We start from the raw sequence: 14,519 nt of genomic DNA on the forward strand, positions 1-14,519 counted from the left end.
TCTTCCAAACCTCCAATACCGGATCAAGCAAAGCCTCGTTGAATGGTAAAAGAGGCTCTGCTGCAGTAGAGGCCGGATGTAGGACCTCAGTTAATAAATTCTGTTTCGCCTCCGCTACCGGCAAAGGCAGTTCGAGGAATTTAGCTGCCTTTCTTACTACAGCGTGAAAAGTGGCTGCCTCCTCAGTATACTCCCCTGGAGATGACAAGTCCCACTCAGGGGAAGTATCCAGCCCACTAGCTGTATCCAGTCCATGAAGACCCTCGCCAGAATCCTCAATTTCTCCTTCCTCCAAGACCCGTTGGTATTCTTGTTCCTCCAAGAGACGGAGAGCACGTCTCCTAGAATGTAGCCTCTCTTCAATACGCGGCGTCGACATGGCATCTGCCGAATTCGAGGAACGACGCCGATCGCCGGATCCATCCGACGCCATGTCCGGCACCACAAGAAGCTTCGACGCCGAGCTCGGAGCCGGATGAAGAGAGGTTCGTCTCAGAGTCTCAGATGGTCCTGTTGGGGTCACTGGCCAAAACCCCAAAGTCGACGGGATGGAAACCTCCGGGGCCGAAACCTCTGGAGCCACCGGATCGGACACCGGAGCCGACACCGGCGCCGAGCCCCCATTCCCCAAGAGGAGAAAGGGCATGAAGGGTGCTGGCCGTAGCGGCGCCGGAGCACCCAAGGTGAAAGCCAACGGCCCCGAAGGACCGGTCGGAGCACCGCCTGGAGCCATCTGCTGGAAGATGGTAAACATCGCATTCAGAAATGCGGAATTATCGGCCCCAGGGGCAGGAAAAGCCGGATACTGGAGTGCCTGGATCGAAGGCGACCCCAACGCCGGAGAGAACACCTGAGGCTGCGTCACTTCAATCACTGAAGATGTCTGCCCAGGCGAAGTCGGCGAAGCCGGAGAAGGCAACGGCATCGATGGATGTGGAGTGACTGTGGGACTGACCTCCCAAGTCTTTCGACGACGAGCCGAAGGCGACCTCGATCGAGACCTCTCCTGGCTGGAATGGCGCCGTGAATCCCTACGGCGCCGGGAGTCTCGATGACGCCGATGAGACCTCGGCGAGGAGGACTGCCTATGATGTTTCTTCTCCTTCCTTTTTGACTTCGCCATGAAGAGCTTGGCTTCTCGCTCTTTTAGGGCTTTCGGATTCATGTGTTGACATGAATCACATGTTGCGACGTCGTGGTCGGAGCTTAAGCACCATAAGCAGTCTGAATGTGGGTCAGTAACGGACATCTTGCCCCCACACTCCCGACAGGGCTTGAAACCAGACTTCCTCTGAGACATAGTAACCGCAGAGAAAAACACGATGCAGAAAAACACACTGTAACTTCGAAAGCAACAGTAGCTCCCTCGAAGATAACCGTTTCGAACGCACGGAAAAAAGGGAACTGACGTCGGTGAGGACCTCTTATTGCCTGTATGACGTCAGACGGTGTCGCGTGGGCAAATGTGACGTCCTCGTCGACGTGCAGAAGCTAGGAAGAAGATTTCCGTCGAATGCTGGCGCCGTGGGAGTATTCATTAGGTGAGGAATCCACAGGTAGTTGTATCCATCAGAAATCATTTTTCAATGGCAATGGTGGTGATGTCTTTCTTGACCACTTGATTTTCTCTCCCTGGATCTCCCTCTGCAGGAGACCTTGTCAGAAGGAGGCAGACTTGATAAGGCAAGCTGAGATGTAAAACTTTCTAGTCTTCTCTTTTTCTTCCTCAGCTCTCCTATTTTCAAGCATGCCTCTCAGGCTGATGTCCTCTCTTTCCTTTAAAGTTCTCTTTGACTTTTTTCCCCATACACAAATGTCACATTCCTTGAGTACGAGGCAGGAAGGCAGACTACAAAAAGCTTGTAAGCATCAGTATCTGATTTTTTCTCCCATAATATGGGCTAGCTAGTGTTAGAATGAGAGCATTTTGACTAACAAATGAAGTCAGAAAGTGCTGGCAAAAGCTGCACTCAAGTCTGGGTATTTCTAGATATCGAGGGAAATACTGTATTTTTCGGACCGTAAAAAAGAGGTATAAAATCCTCACAGTTGATTATAGATCCTTCTCTCACAAGCCAGAAAAATGAACTAGTCCTGGGAGGCAACTGCCAGTACAATGAATGGTGAGAAAGGGTGCCTCCCCAGGTTGCTAAAGAGCCAGGCCCCTTTTTAGGTTGAGCGTGCAAGCGTTTTGACCTTTTGTAAGTATTGTGGGCGTTTAACCCCACCCACCGCATACCCAGCGCTTTCACCTGTTCGTGGGTGTGCCTTTCAAAATCCTTTATCATCATTGGTATATGCTTTACGTTCATCACTCCTTGGGGCGGTTTTGCTACCACCTTGCAGACTGCCTGTTACATGGATATTTGCACGATTGCCGATACGTTTGACTGCGAGCAAACTTCTTTTTCTTTTTGTGTCTCTCCTTCGCACTCATGGCAGCCATGGCACTTTGAATCGGCTCGCTTATGCCAACTGTTTTACTTTACATTTTCAATTGAAGTAGCAAGAAAAGTCCAATTAGAATTTACAACGCTAATAGCTTTAACTCAAGCAAATGCGAGACCCATTGAATTGCAAATGCTAGTTACCTTTGCCTGCAACGTAAGCCTATCTGGCTGCATTTTCACCCTCATGTACATACTGTAAATTGGAATTCTTGCATTTTAGATGCTGCAGTTTTATCAAACCAATATGACTACTTTATAAGCACATTCAGGAAAAATGATACCTTTGAAAGGCTTCTGTCACATATTTACATCATTACATTTATGGACAGAGACATTATTTAGTGCTGTTTCCATGGAAGCAGACTATGAGAAAAGGCGTTCTGTAGTCTGCGCACTACAGTGAGAAAAAGTCAAGCATTTAGGACTATCAATGACAATTCTGTGTTGCAGAACTGAGAAAATCTTAAGCCTGAGAAGAACTTAAGGACCTGTGACAGAGGAGAAATCATTGAGACTGACAATGATCTAAATATAACAGAGATATTAGATGAAGCAGTCTCAGGATTTAACAATGTAGAGGGGAGCGAGTACTAATGAATCATAGGTTGAGAGATGGTGAACGGGCAGATAATGCACAGTCAGTCCACAGAACTCAAAAGAGCCAGGTTACTAATAAGCAACGCTATTCGAAGACTGCATCCTTAACTGTTCAAGAACGTACTACAATGACTGAAACTGCCCCCTGTGAGCAAAAGCAAAATAGCCCCATAAAAGGCAATCAAGATTTAAGCAAAGCACTAAGCAGTGGTGAAAAAGATAAGGGTCAATTCTAAGCATTCAACACCTTCACCACTCACAAGCACAATGTGTACTCAAAAATATATTCCTATAGAGCGGACGTGACACTAGAGTGCATGAACCAGGCTCTAATAACTAACCCTTATTGGAAGGAAACATCAACACATTAATAAAAAATTTGTATCTGTCTTTGTTTAATTTATTATATAGCTCTAAGTAAACTACAGAAAAGCTTGTTAACACAAGCGCACAAAACCGCAGTTTTATCATGACCAAGACCACATGGGAAAGGGCAGTGAGGGACAAAAGCCAATAGCTCCAGATTAAGAAGCTTTAAGGCTAAGAATGAGCAGTCAGAAAACGGTTCACTAAGTATTAACCTAAAAACTACAGTTAGAAACAACTTGATCAATATTATCTACCAGCATTTTAACCCCTTGGATGCCCTGGACGTAACAGTTACATCCTGGGCAGCACCGCTCGGGTGCCCAGGATGTAATGGTTAAGTCCAAGTAGGGGGCCTCGGGGTGAGCGCTAGCCCCCCCCCACCCCCAATGGGGCCTCACAACCCCCCCCCCCCCCCCAAGATCCGCTCCTGTAGTGTCTAATGACGTCAGCGTGCGATTGTGCACTGACCTCATCAGAGGCCTGTCCCTCCACACTGGAAGCTCAGCTTCCAGCAGCAATCGGAGGAGAAATGCTTTTGCATTTCTACTCCGATCACTTGGAGGGGCCGAGAAAGGCATCAAAGGAAAGGAAGGGCCTTTCTTTTCCTTTGATGTCTTTCTCAGCATTTCTGCTGCTGAATCGCGATGCGATCAGGCAGCAGAAATGCCCACTAGACACCAGGGAGTTTTTTTTCCTGTAATTGAATGAGGGAAGCGGCCCCTTGGGCAAGGGCCGCTCCACAGGGGGGACAAGTATTTTTAGGCCTTTTCTGCCCTGCCCTGCGCAACCCCCCCCCCCCCCCAAGGGCACATCAGCCTATGATAATTAGGTCCATCTCCCTCTGGGCAGAAACCCCTAGACACAAGGGATAAATCTTTTTTGCTCTGTTTTTATATGTGGGGAGCGACCTCTTAGGCAAGGGTCGCTCTCCTGGGGGATGGGGGGCTTAGGCAGGGGTCGCTCCCTGGGTTGAAGGGGGGGGGGGGTGGGCGGGCAAAATTACTCTTAGGCCAGCCTATTTTTATTAGGCCAATCTGCCCCCAAGGGGGGCAGAAACCACTAGACACCAGGGATTTTTTTTTTTTTTTTTTTAAAGTATTATTGAATGAGGGGAGCGGCACCTTGGGCAAGGGCCGCTCCCTAAGGGGGCAAAACATTTACAGGCGAGGAATTAAAATAAATAAATAGTGTGGTGGTGGCTACCAACCAGTATGGGCATTATTACGCCCCCGCTCCAACGGAAGGGGATAACGGTCTTTAAGCTCTCCCCCACACTAAAACATCTTATTCCCATGGCAAGCAAGAGGACATTTGATTATTTTGGATTTTGGTTTTACATTTGGGCCATGAGAGCTTGGTAACTCTCAAAATCGTCCCACTTGGAATGGTGAGGGCTGCACTTTTTAGACTTTGGGACGCTGCCATGTAGAAAAATCCACAAGACCTAGACACATCTGAAAACTAAACATCTGGGTGATTCCAAGGTGGTGTGCTTCACATGCACCCGCACCCGCACCATTTTCTTACCCACAATGCCCTGCAAACCTCCAACTTTGCTGGAAATCACACATTTTTGTGATGAAACCTACCGGAATCTGCAGGAATCCACAAAAATCCTACCATCCAGCATTGTCTCATCTACACCAATAAATATTTTGCCCCACTTGTCAGTCCAAAAATGTTTTTTTTTTTTCTTTTTCAAACTGCCCTTCTGGACCCACTTTGGTTCACCCTCAATTTCGACATGTTTTTGGCTCTTCCCTGTCACAGGCACTTGGGCCACACCTACACAAGTGAGGTATCATTTTTACCAGGAGACTGAGGGGAACTTTGGGTGATAGGACATTTGCCCCGGTGCAGTGATCCCACACAGAAATGTGGGAAAAATGTGATTTTTTTGTTTTTAGCTAAAATTGAGGTTTGCTGAGGATTCTGGGTACGAAAACACTAGGGGATCAACGCAAGTCACACCTCCCTGGACTCTCTCGGTTGTCTAGTTTTCAGAAATGTCTGGGTTTGGTAGGTTTCCCTAGGTGGCTGCTGATCCCAGGACCAAAACCGCAGGTCATCCAACTCTTTATATTTCAGCAAATGAATTGCTGTATACCCGGTATAGAACGAAAACCCATTGCAAGGTGCAGCTCATTTATTGGCTCTGGGTACCTAGGGTTCTTGATGAACCTACAAGCCCTACATATCCCTGCAACCAGTAGAGTCCAGCAGACGTAACGGTATATTGCTTTAAAAAAATCTGATATTGCAGGAAAAAGTTACAGAGTAAAACGTGGAGAAAAATGGCTGTTTTTTTCCAACTCAATTTCAATATATATATTTTTTTAGTTCAGCTGTTATTTTCTGTAGGAAACCCTTGTAGGATTTACACAAATAACCCCTTGCTGAATTCAGAATTTTGTCTCCTTTCCAGAACTGTTTAGCTGTCTGGGATCCAGCATTGGTTTTGCACCCATTTCGGTCAATAACTGGAAGGAGGCTGAAAGCACAAAAAATAGTAAAAATGGGGTATGTCCCACTAAAGTGCCAAAATTGTGTGAAAAAATGTGTTTTTCTGATTTAGGTCTGCCTGTTCCTGAAAGCTGGGATGATGGTGTTAGCACCGCAAACCCTTTGTTGATGCCATTTTCAGGGAAAAAAACCACAAGCCTTCTTCTGCAGCCCTTTTCCCAATTTTTCTGAAAATAAACCCTGACATTTTCGCTGTATTTTGGCTAATTTCTTGGTCTCCTTCAGGGGAACCTACAAACTCTGGGTACCTCTAGAATCCCTAGGATGTTTGGGAAAAAAAGTATGCAAATTTGGCGTGGGTGCCTTAAGTGGACAAAAAGTTATGAGGGCCTAAGCACGAACTAGCCCAAATAGCCAAAAAAAAGGCCATGCCCCTGAGTGGAAAGGCCTGGCAGTGAAGGGGTTAAATGAAAAAAAAAAAAAAAAAAAAAGAAAGAAAGAAAAAATTATATATTTAATGAATGCAACTTGGTCTCTCCCGCTAGAAAGAGAAACAAGCATTTTCAATGCAACAGGTCTCGCATTTGTTTGAGTTAGAGCTAGAGCTATTAGTGTTGTAAAGCAAACAAAAACTCAGTGCGATCGCGCTATGTAAAATGCAGCGCGATCGCGCTGTGTGGAAAATAAACAGATAAAGTAGTCCGGACTCCAGGCTGAAAACATCGAGCCTCGTATGTTTTTGGTACTTTACCGGTGCTATGTAGGTGGGCTAAACACCGGAAAAGGCATGACGTATGCATGCCTTTCACAAATGAAAGCAAGTGGATTTTAAAAGGCAAGCCCACAACCAATGTAAGTGACTGACGTGGCATGGGTGTGGTTTCAAGCCCAAAGAGAGATTACAGAATGGATGGAGCACTCTGTGCTCGCCCATAACAAAAAGGAGCTACAAAACAGAAATAAATGCACATTCTTGGAGAGAAAAAAAGATAACAGCCCAAACATCTTGCAAGGCTTACCCCAAGAAATCACTTTTCTACAGGGATATTTGAGAGGCTGCATCCATACATAGGGCATTCACAGCAGCCAAACTGTGAGTTCTCTATCAAAAGAGGTGGAGATCAAATAGACCTGCAATGGAGGGGCTGCTGCAGATCTATGCCATGGAAGCTGATCAGTAAGGAATATTGCCCAAAGCCATTTATACAGAGGATGAAGATACTACAAATAGTATTAAGATATTTCCTCAAACACAAGTCACTATGTAACAGCACAAACATTTCCTCATCATCAACACAACAGAAAAATGGAAGTCACAACCTAAATAAATTAAATCTGGGAATGGCTCACTGGGACAGTACAGGGATAAGAAAAGATAAAAGATACAGCAAACAATAAAAACCAAAAAATAGGCACATGACGTGCATTGAATCCCCACAGAAAAGGGTAGAAGCTCCTTGATTATTTGTTGATGCATTTTTGATGATGTTTGCTCTCAGTGGAGAGAAGAGCCCTGCTACGATATCCCAACCCCAAGAATTAAGAAAGAAGAAAAATGAGAGTCAACTACTAAGAGACAAAACGTAATCATCTAAAAATACCATGAACAAACAGATCTCAAATAATAACTTACTTGCGTTTAGTCCCTAAAGAATCAATGTCAATAAAAAAGGTGATAATATGTAGCTGCAGTTTTGTGCCATTGCTATCTTTGTTAAATTCATAGACAGCTATTATTTCTGTGAATGTGAGGGAGGCTCACTGAACACTTAAACCAGAACGAAAAGTCAACTGTCCAAATTAAAAGATAATTATTATTTTTTTGGTTGTATCTGTTAATGGAAGTATATAAACAAAATATCCAAGAACAAATGACCAATGAGACAGTAATAGTTATAAAAAAACATGGTATGCAAGCTGCAAAAGTCACTCAAGGCGGAAGAACTTTTGAGCTAGTGTTGTGGTCAAAAAGGAGAACAAATAATCAGTTTTCTACAGGATTGATGTTCTTCATGAACTGTGTCTCACTGTTGCTTATTTTGAAGTTTCGGTGAGCTTTTATCATTCTTTTTTACTCCCCTTTCCATAATTGAGACCAGCACCTTACACCCAATTCCTTTTCTATTATAGTGTGCTTTGTGACTTGAGGAAACGAGTAGCTCACAAAACCCCTTCCTTCATGTATGTATGTATATTGTTCTTAATATATCAGATAAGGATTCCTGTTTCTCTCCTTTTACAGCGTTCTGTCAGGTCCATATTTGACAGATTTCTGATGATGATCCTGTATTCACAATAGGATCAAAACTTTATCGACTTGCATGCAGCTGCATTCCATTGTACACTATAATTCACCGACCGTGATGTTCCTTCCTGCTTTGATACGCACTTTGCTCACTTTTATCACACATGTGTATCAAACTTCAAAGATCATTAAGCACATTTATTACAAGCATCCACTCCGTCTATTAAATTTTTGCATTTTATTTGTATATTATATAACCATTTAATTATGAATATTTTGCTAGAATTACACCATTAGGGCCCATTGTTCTTGCACTTACCCAGTTTACCTTCAGAATATGAAGTAACTGACAAGAGTGACTCAAATATAGTGTTCTCTGTAAGTAACAGCTAAAAGCCCATTTCATGACCACAGTATGCAAAGTTTGCTTCACTGGAGTGGACAGGTTTTCAAAACATTCTGTAAATGTACAATTGTTTCAAGTAGAACCATAACTATTTTAAGTAAGGAGGATAAGGAGGAAAGGGTGCAGTCCAAGCACAACCTTCTCTCTATAAAAAAAAAAAAAAAAAAAGTAATACAGGCTTACTAGCAGACATACACGCTCTTAAGGTTTTCACAATTAGGTCTTATTCACCTCCCTCCATTTCAAAAGGGATCCTTCCAATGCAGTACTTGTGGCGATTCCAGCATTTACACGCAAAATTACAATCTGTTTAAGAGGTTTAGGGCTCTGACGTGCAAGCCAGTTCTCTCTGTGGTCATTGGATATACATGCCAGAACAGCCTCAAATAAGTGTCCAATCTTCATAAATCTTTCTTGATCTAGCGAAGGTTACTCAGTGCTTTACAGATAAAAAATGTGCAAAAAGGAATGCCTATTATAATTGTTCCACAATTTTCTTTGAGTCGGTAAAGCCTGTAAAAAGCTAAGCAGCTGTGGAAGAACCACAGTATTTTAGCACTGCAATTCTCTCTAGCCACAACTTGTCCGATCCATCTGCTAAGGCTCATCTTTATCACCCTTATTAGCCCAGGACAGCTTTCTCTGCATAAACATATCCAGAACCCTAACCACTGTTATGCACCAGTATCTCAAACCCTGGCAGTGGAATATTAACTATAGCTCTCACCTCCATCCTCTCCCATGTGGTCATGCTAAGAACAAGCTTTTTCTGACCTACATTTTAATTTACCTTAAAAGCAGATACTCTTTGGAAGCTGTCCAATTCAGTAGGCAAAGTTGTAAAAGGTTTAACATGGTCTCTCAATGTAAATATCACAGCATTTCAAATAAACTCACGTGTACACTTTTCACCCCCAGTGTGACACCTATGATATCATAGATTTCCCTGAATCTTGTCTCTCAGTGATTTGGTCGCCATCCAGGCTTTGTCCCAAAAGTGATCGCCATACCAGCACAATGGTAACCAACATCATGCAGTGAAGCAAACAAGTGTTTTGGGGATAGAAATGTTTTAATGATTATACAAGTACATATTTAACGTTACATCATAAAAGGAAAACAGCTGTTCTTAATTCTAGACCAAAACCCCTTTATAAATATACCTTATTTTAATAGTATGGTAGATCTATAATTATAGTAGGAGAAACTATGGCTTACCTCAAATGAACAATCATGAGTTCTATCATTCTTTTTGTGAGGTATTCCCTTTGGTATAATCTTTTCAACATTCACTGAGGAAATAAATATTCATGTTAATATGTTATATATGCACAATTATGTTTTACAACCAAGAATCACATTAACAAATACAACCTCTCCATATCAAAATTACATTTAAAGAAAAAAACAAAGAGGTCACGATTGTTGCAAACAAACAAGCAAGAACTTACTCTGATGTGTCAGTTTTCAAAAGAAGTTTTTTAAATATTTTTTTTATAAACCTAAAATTGGTTCATTAGCAAATGGTTGGTCACAGTGCGCACTGAGTAAACTCTAATATGCAGCATAATTTCAAAAAGAGAATACTCTAAGATTAATTATGCAGAAAGGACAAATTTCTTACCTTCAGAAATGGAATGGCCCTAGGTGCCAGACTGGATCTTTTAGAGGGGTTAACAGAAAAATACCCTGTCAGAGCAACTGACTAGCCAACTTTGAATTGCGAATTAAGTTGGTGGGACTCAGGACAAGTATATAGAAAGGGCAGAGATCCAAGATGAGTCTGAGGCCTTGGTCCTTACTCTGAATGAGGAAGTAGGGTGAATAGCACCCTTCCGCCTCAGGTTTAATGTTCTTTGCTTGACATCTACGGACAACACAACAATGAGTTCCTGCATCAGGATTGTGGAGTGCTCCTCTGAAAGTAGATCTGCGTAGGACAGAGGCAGGGTGGGGAAGAAATGAAAGGAAGTGAGTGAACAATTTGAAACACTCCCCTGTCTTATGAGGTGAATTTCTAGCCAGGGAAGAAGTTGTGTGTTGTAACTCCAAACAGCCAACAGCAATGCACAGGTCTGTGGGCAAACTAAAGATACTTGATTGCCCCTGAAGCTGAAGGAGGAGGAACTGGAAGAGTGATACTCCAGCTGGTGCAAGGGCTTCTGGTGTTACCACACCCTTGGTCTCCAATGGCCAAGTTTGTTTGTTGTAGTACAGGTCGAGAAGGCTAGCACAGTCTATTAGCTCGCTCTGTGAGGTAGCAACTAAGCTTTCAGTCTTGGAACAGAAACTGCTAAGCTGGTAGTAACAGCCCAAAGAACATAGGTGTGATGAGACTGACTGTAAATTACTTTAGCACCTAATCAGCCAGGAGCCATTAACAGACATGTCCATTAAAGACACTTGTACATCCCCTGAAAACAGAGCTGCTGTCATCCAAGCGGGCTGCCTGAGCACAACTGGTACTGACAGCTCCACCTACGCAATCAGTAATGTCCATATCAGCTCAGAGCACATATTTAGCAGCATTCTGATCATCACATATCATTGGGACTACAGAGGCCTGAGGTCCTTAGAGACAGCCAGCAAGATTGTACTAGCCATATCCCACAATGTATGTGTGTACCATCCCAGGAGACAAACTGCATTAATGGACCCGTGGGCGAAGTAAGTTAAGGAAAACATTCTCTTTCCAAAGGCATCAATTCTTTTTATTCCCTATCCAGAGTATTGGTCAGAAAGGCACTGAGATTGACCTGACTTGTCAGGTTTTCTAGTGTAGGATATTTGGTTAACGTTGGGTCAGTGAAAACCAGTCTGCATCGCCTAGTCACAGGGTGACTAACTAGCTGCATTAAAAGGCAATAATAGCTCAGACGAAGCAGACCCTGGTTGAAAAATCTCAATCAACACTTTTGTCACTGTTTTAATAATAGGGAACTGCAAGCAGCATCTGCCCTCTTAACCACCACTGCAAACAAGGCATCATCTTCCACTGGCGGTTCATGTAGTGACTAGATCATGTTTCAGGAGATCAGTCTAACCCTCTGTTATTTTGGAGATTTAACTACAAGGCACAATTAGTATAATAAGTGAAAAGTAAGTTTTCTCCATCTTAATCAGTGTGCTGAAGGACATTAAGTGCATCCTTCACTGGGTCAGAATCAGATCCAAAGAGAACCTCTGGCCCATAATAGTACTGGTACTATACAGGGGTCTTGGATTAGAATCAGGCTGTATAACAACTGGTTGGGCTTTTGTTATCTTGAAGATCAACTGAAGACTCCTGTGTCTCTGTTGAGCCCAAAGGTATGACACAGAGCCAGAACCAAACTAAAAATATCCAGCATTGCCCATCTGAAGGCTGCTATATGGTGTGGGGTTGAAGATGATCTAGGAAATTCAGAGTGCTCAAGGATCAACTGTGGGCTGAGACAGATTTGACTGACAAGAGTGCTCTCTCTAGCTTAATGTCCTTGCACCTTCTTGCTAGGCTTAGAGCAGTGTGGTGGGACTGAGCCCAATTTGCCCTTGTTGCACTTATGTCTACACTTAGATTTACAAGAAGACTTTTACCAGGAAGCGGACTTTTCGTGTGAGTAGTTTCAAGAGAAGGGTGACGACTTGAAGTGGGAGCAGGGTCTGCCCTTCAAATGTGAGCTCTTCTTTGTTCTGTAACGTAGAGCTGTGCTTTCTGCTGTAGAATCATCTTTGGGTGCTTAAGGGCTCACTTGCCGCATAACTTAAGTGGCCAGATCCCAAGCATGACCAACACTATGTGGATCCAGAACTGTCATCTGCTTCCTGTAATCTTGCCACTGCATGAGTCATGCCATTTTCGGTGGAGACATTGTTTCCTAGCACTCTGCCGTTGAGATTTGGAAATCATTGGATAGACTGACAAAGTCAGGACGGAGCTTCAGATTCTGGTCAAAGGGCACAGAAAGAAAGGAACTGAGATCTGAGCACAGTCATACTTTGTCACATCGGGGGCAGTAAGGAGTCACGGCAGAGCCACATGACATCGTCAGTGTGCACGGATGATGGCTGTAGATTTCTCCAGATCCAGTTTGGCAGTTATGGATATTCTTAAGGTGAGAAATCTGCACTGAGAACTGTGCATCAGATAGTTTAAACAACCAGAATGGATCTGTACTGAATTACAGCTCAAACTGCCCTATTTTAAGGAAACTGTGCTACATGAGGTCTAGAAACAACAATCTGTGGAATTAGCAATATGTGCCAGCTAACAAAAGCAAACCACATTGTTAGAATGACTGATGATGACTTAACTGACCTTGCAAAATGTAGGTGTGCTGGCTACTTAAAGGTTAAGAGCACTACCTGCATGGCATGCTGATTAACAAGAATTTAAATGCCAAGATTTTCATTTAACTACTCAGCCGATGATATGGATTTAAAAATACTGGTGTGTGGCTATTCATTGATGAAAAATAGAGTTCAGAAAAATTAAGTATTAAACAAAATCCAAAAATGTACGCAAAAACATTAATAGGAATCCTAAATGGTAGTATTCCGGAAGATACACAAGAGAGAAACATTACTTAAATTGAACAATGTTTCTTCACTACAAGACTGCGGGGAGGATCCCAGCTCACTCAAAAGATAAAAGTATAAAAAATTAAATAAATAAAAAGATTGTTTCTTGGTGCTACGATATTGGTTCAGCCACCTACAAAATGTATTTACTAAGAATTTACTTTTTCTTTTACAGTGTACATTTTTAAATTCAATTAGATAAGTGAATGCACATATTTTTCACAATTTTCTTCCTGTGAAGTCTCTTACAACATCCACTTTGCCTTGCCACTTCCAGTTTGCCTCTGTGAAAAGCATACCTTGGAAAGAAACAGCACAAAGCAGGTAAGTGTGTTTTCACTTACCACTTTGTGTTTTTTTCACATTACTTTTCTGATCCTCTATTAATCTGAAGTTTATTATATCTTCTTCTGCTTGATATAAAACCTTTGATTTTGGCTCCTTCAATATTCCTAGCATTCAACCTAATTTCCCTTTAGATCCTCATGCCCTTCGTCACTCTTTTCTCCAAACTGACAGGGAAACTAATTCCAAGTTAAATGAAGAGGGCTGATCAGGCAACTGTAAGAAGGCCAACCGGCAGAAAGATAACCTTTAACTGTGCCCAGGGCAAGGCCTTGCTTAGCAAGAGAAAGCGTAAACAATAAAATATGAGACATTTTGGCCTGGAAGTGGTCAATATGGTGAGAGTCACTCCAAACCACAAATTTGTTTCGCCGACAAGTGAATGCAGTTTTCATCGAGGGACAACTGGCTGCGAAAATGACATCACCTACCTCCAGAGGAAGGCCAAAGGCATTCAGCTGTTGCCACTCAATCTCCATGCTTGAAGGAGGAGATTGCAAAGGCTGGGGTGCAGATCAGAGGACAGATGCCAAAGCCTAGGAGTTCTGGATACCATACTCTCTAGGGCCCCAGACAGAGCCAATAGGATGGCTTAGGCCCGGTCTGTCCTGAAGGATGGGGGACTCCAACCAGATCAGAGGACAGAAGCAGAAGTCTAGGAGTTCTGGATACCATACTCACTGTGCCCACAACAGAGCCATTAGAATGACTTGGACCCGGTCTGTCCTAATATTCCTGAGAACTTGGGGCAGGTGTGGTATAGGTGGGAAGGCATACAACAGTCCTGAGATCCACATGAGGCGGAAATTGTCTCCAAGTGAGAGATGCCTTGGAATCTCCAACATGAACAGATAGAGCCAAGATTCTCCCCATTCGTGGAAGAGACTTTGTGCCACCTCCATATGCAGCTGCCCTTCGTGATCCACCAGGCAGCGAAGGTGGAGTTTGTTCTTGTGGCAGTCAAAGAGTGCTTCATGACCAGGAAAATCTTTATGGGTCCAGTCATTTCCAGAGGCACAAGACCGCCTGGCACAGGGTCCGTGACACCATCACACCCAGTCTGTTGCAGTACCACATGGCGGTG

The 14,519-nt window shown here is 43.2% G+C and overlaps 1 protein-coding gene across 2 annotated transcripts in view; it reads right to left on the reverse strand.

Moving 5' to 3' along the window:
- The window catches only part of ZCCHC14 (zinc finger CCHC-type containing 14), a 547,370-nt gene that overhangs the window by 400,870 nt on the left and 131,981 nt on the right, over window positions 1-14,519 (reverse strand). For both annotated transcript variants that reach the window (XM_069216334.1, XM_069216333.1), the window contains exon 3: window positions 9,749-9,822. In XM_069216334.1, the coding sequence (XP_069072435.1) occupies window positions 9,749-9,822 (74 nt within the window). The remainder of the gene's footprint in view (window positions 1-9,748; window positions 9,823-14,519) is intronic.

The sequence above is a fragment of the Pleurodeles waltl genome, chromosome 12 (assembly GCF_031143425.1).
Source record: "Pleurodeles waltl isolate 20211129_DDA chromosome 12, aPleWal1.hap1.20221129, whole genome shotgun sequence".
Classification (NCBI taxonomy): Eukaryota; Metazoa; Chordata; class Amphibia; order Caudata; family Salamandridae; genus Pleurodeles; species Pleurodeles waltl.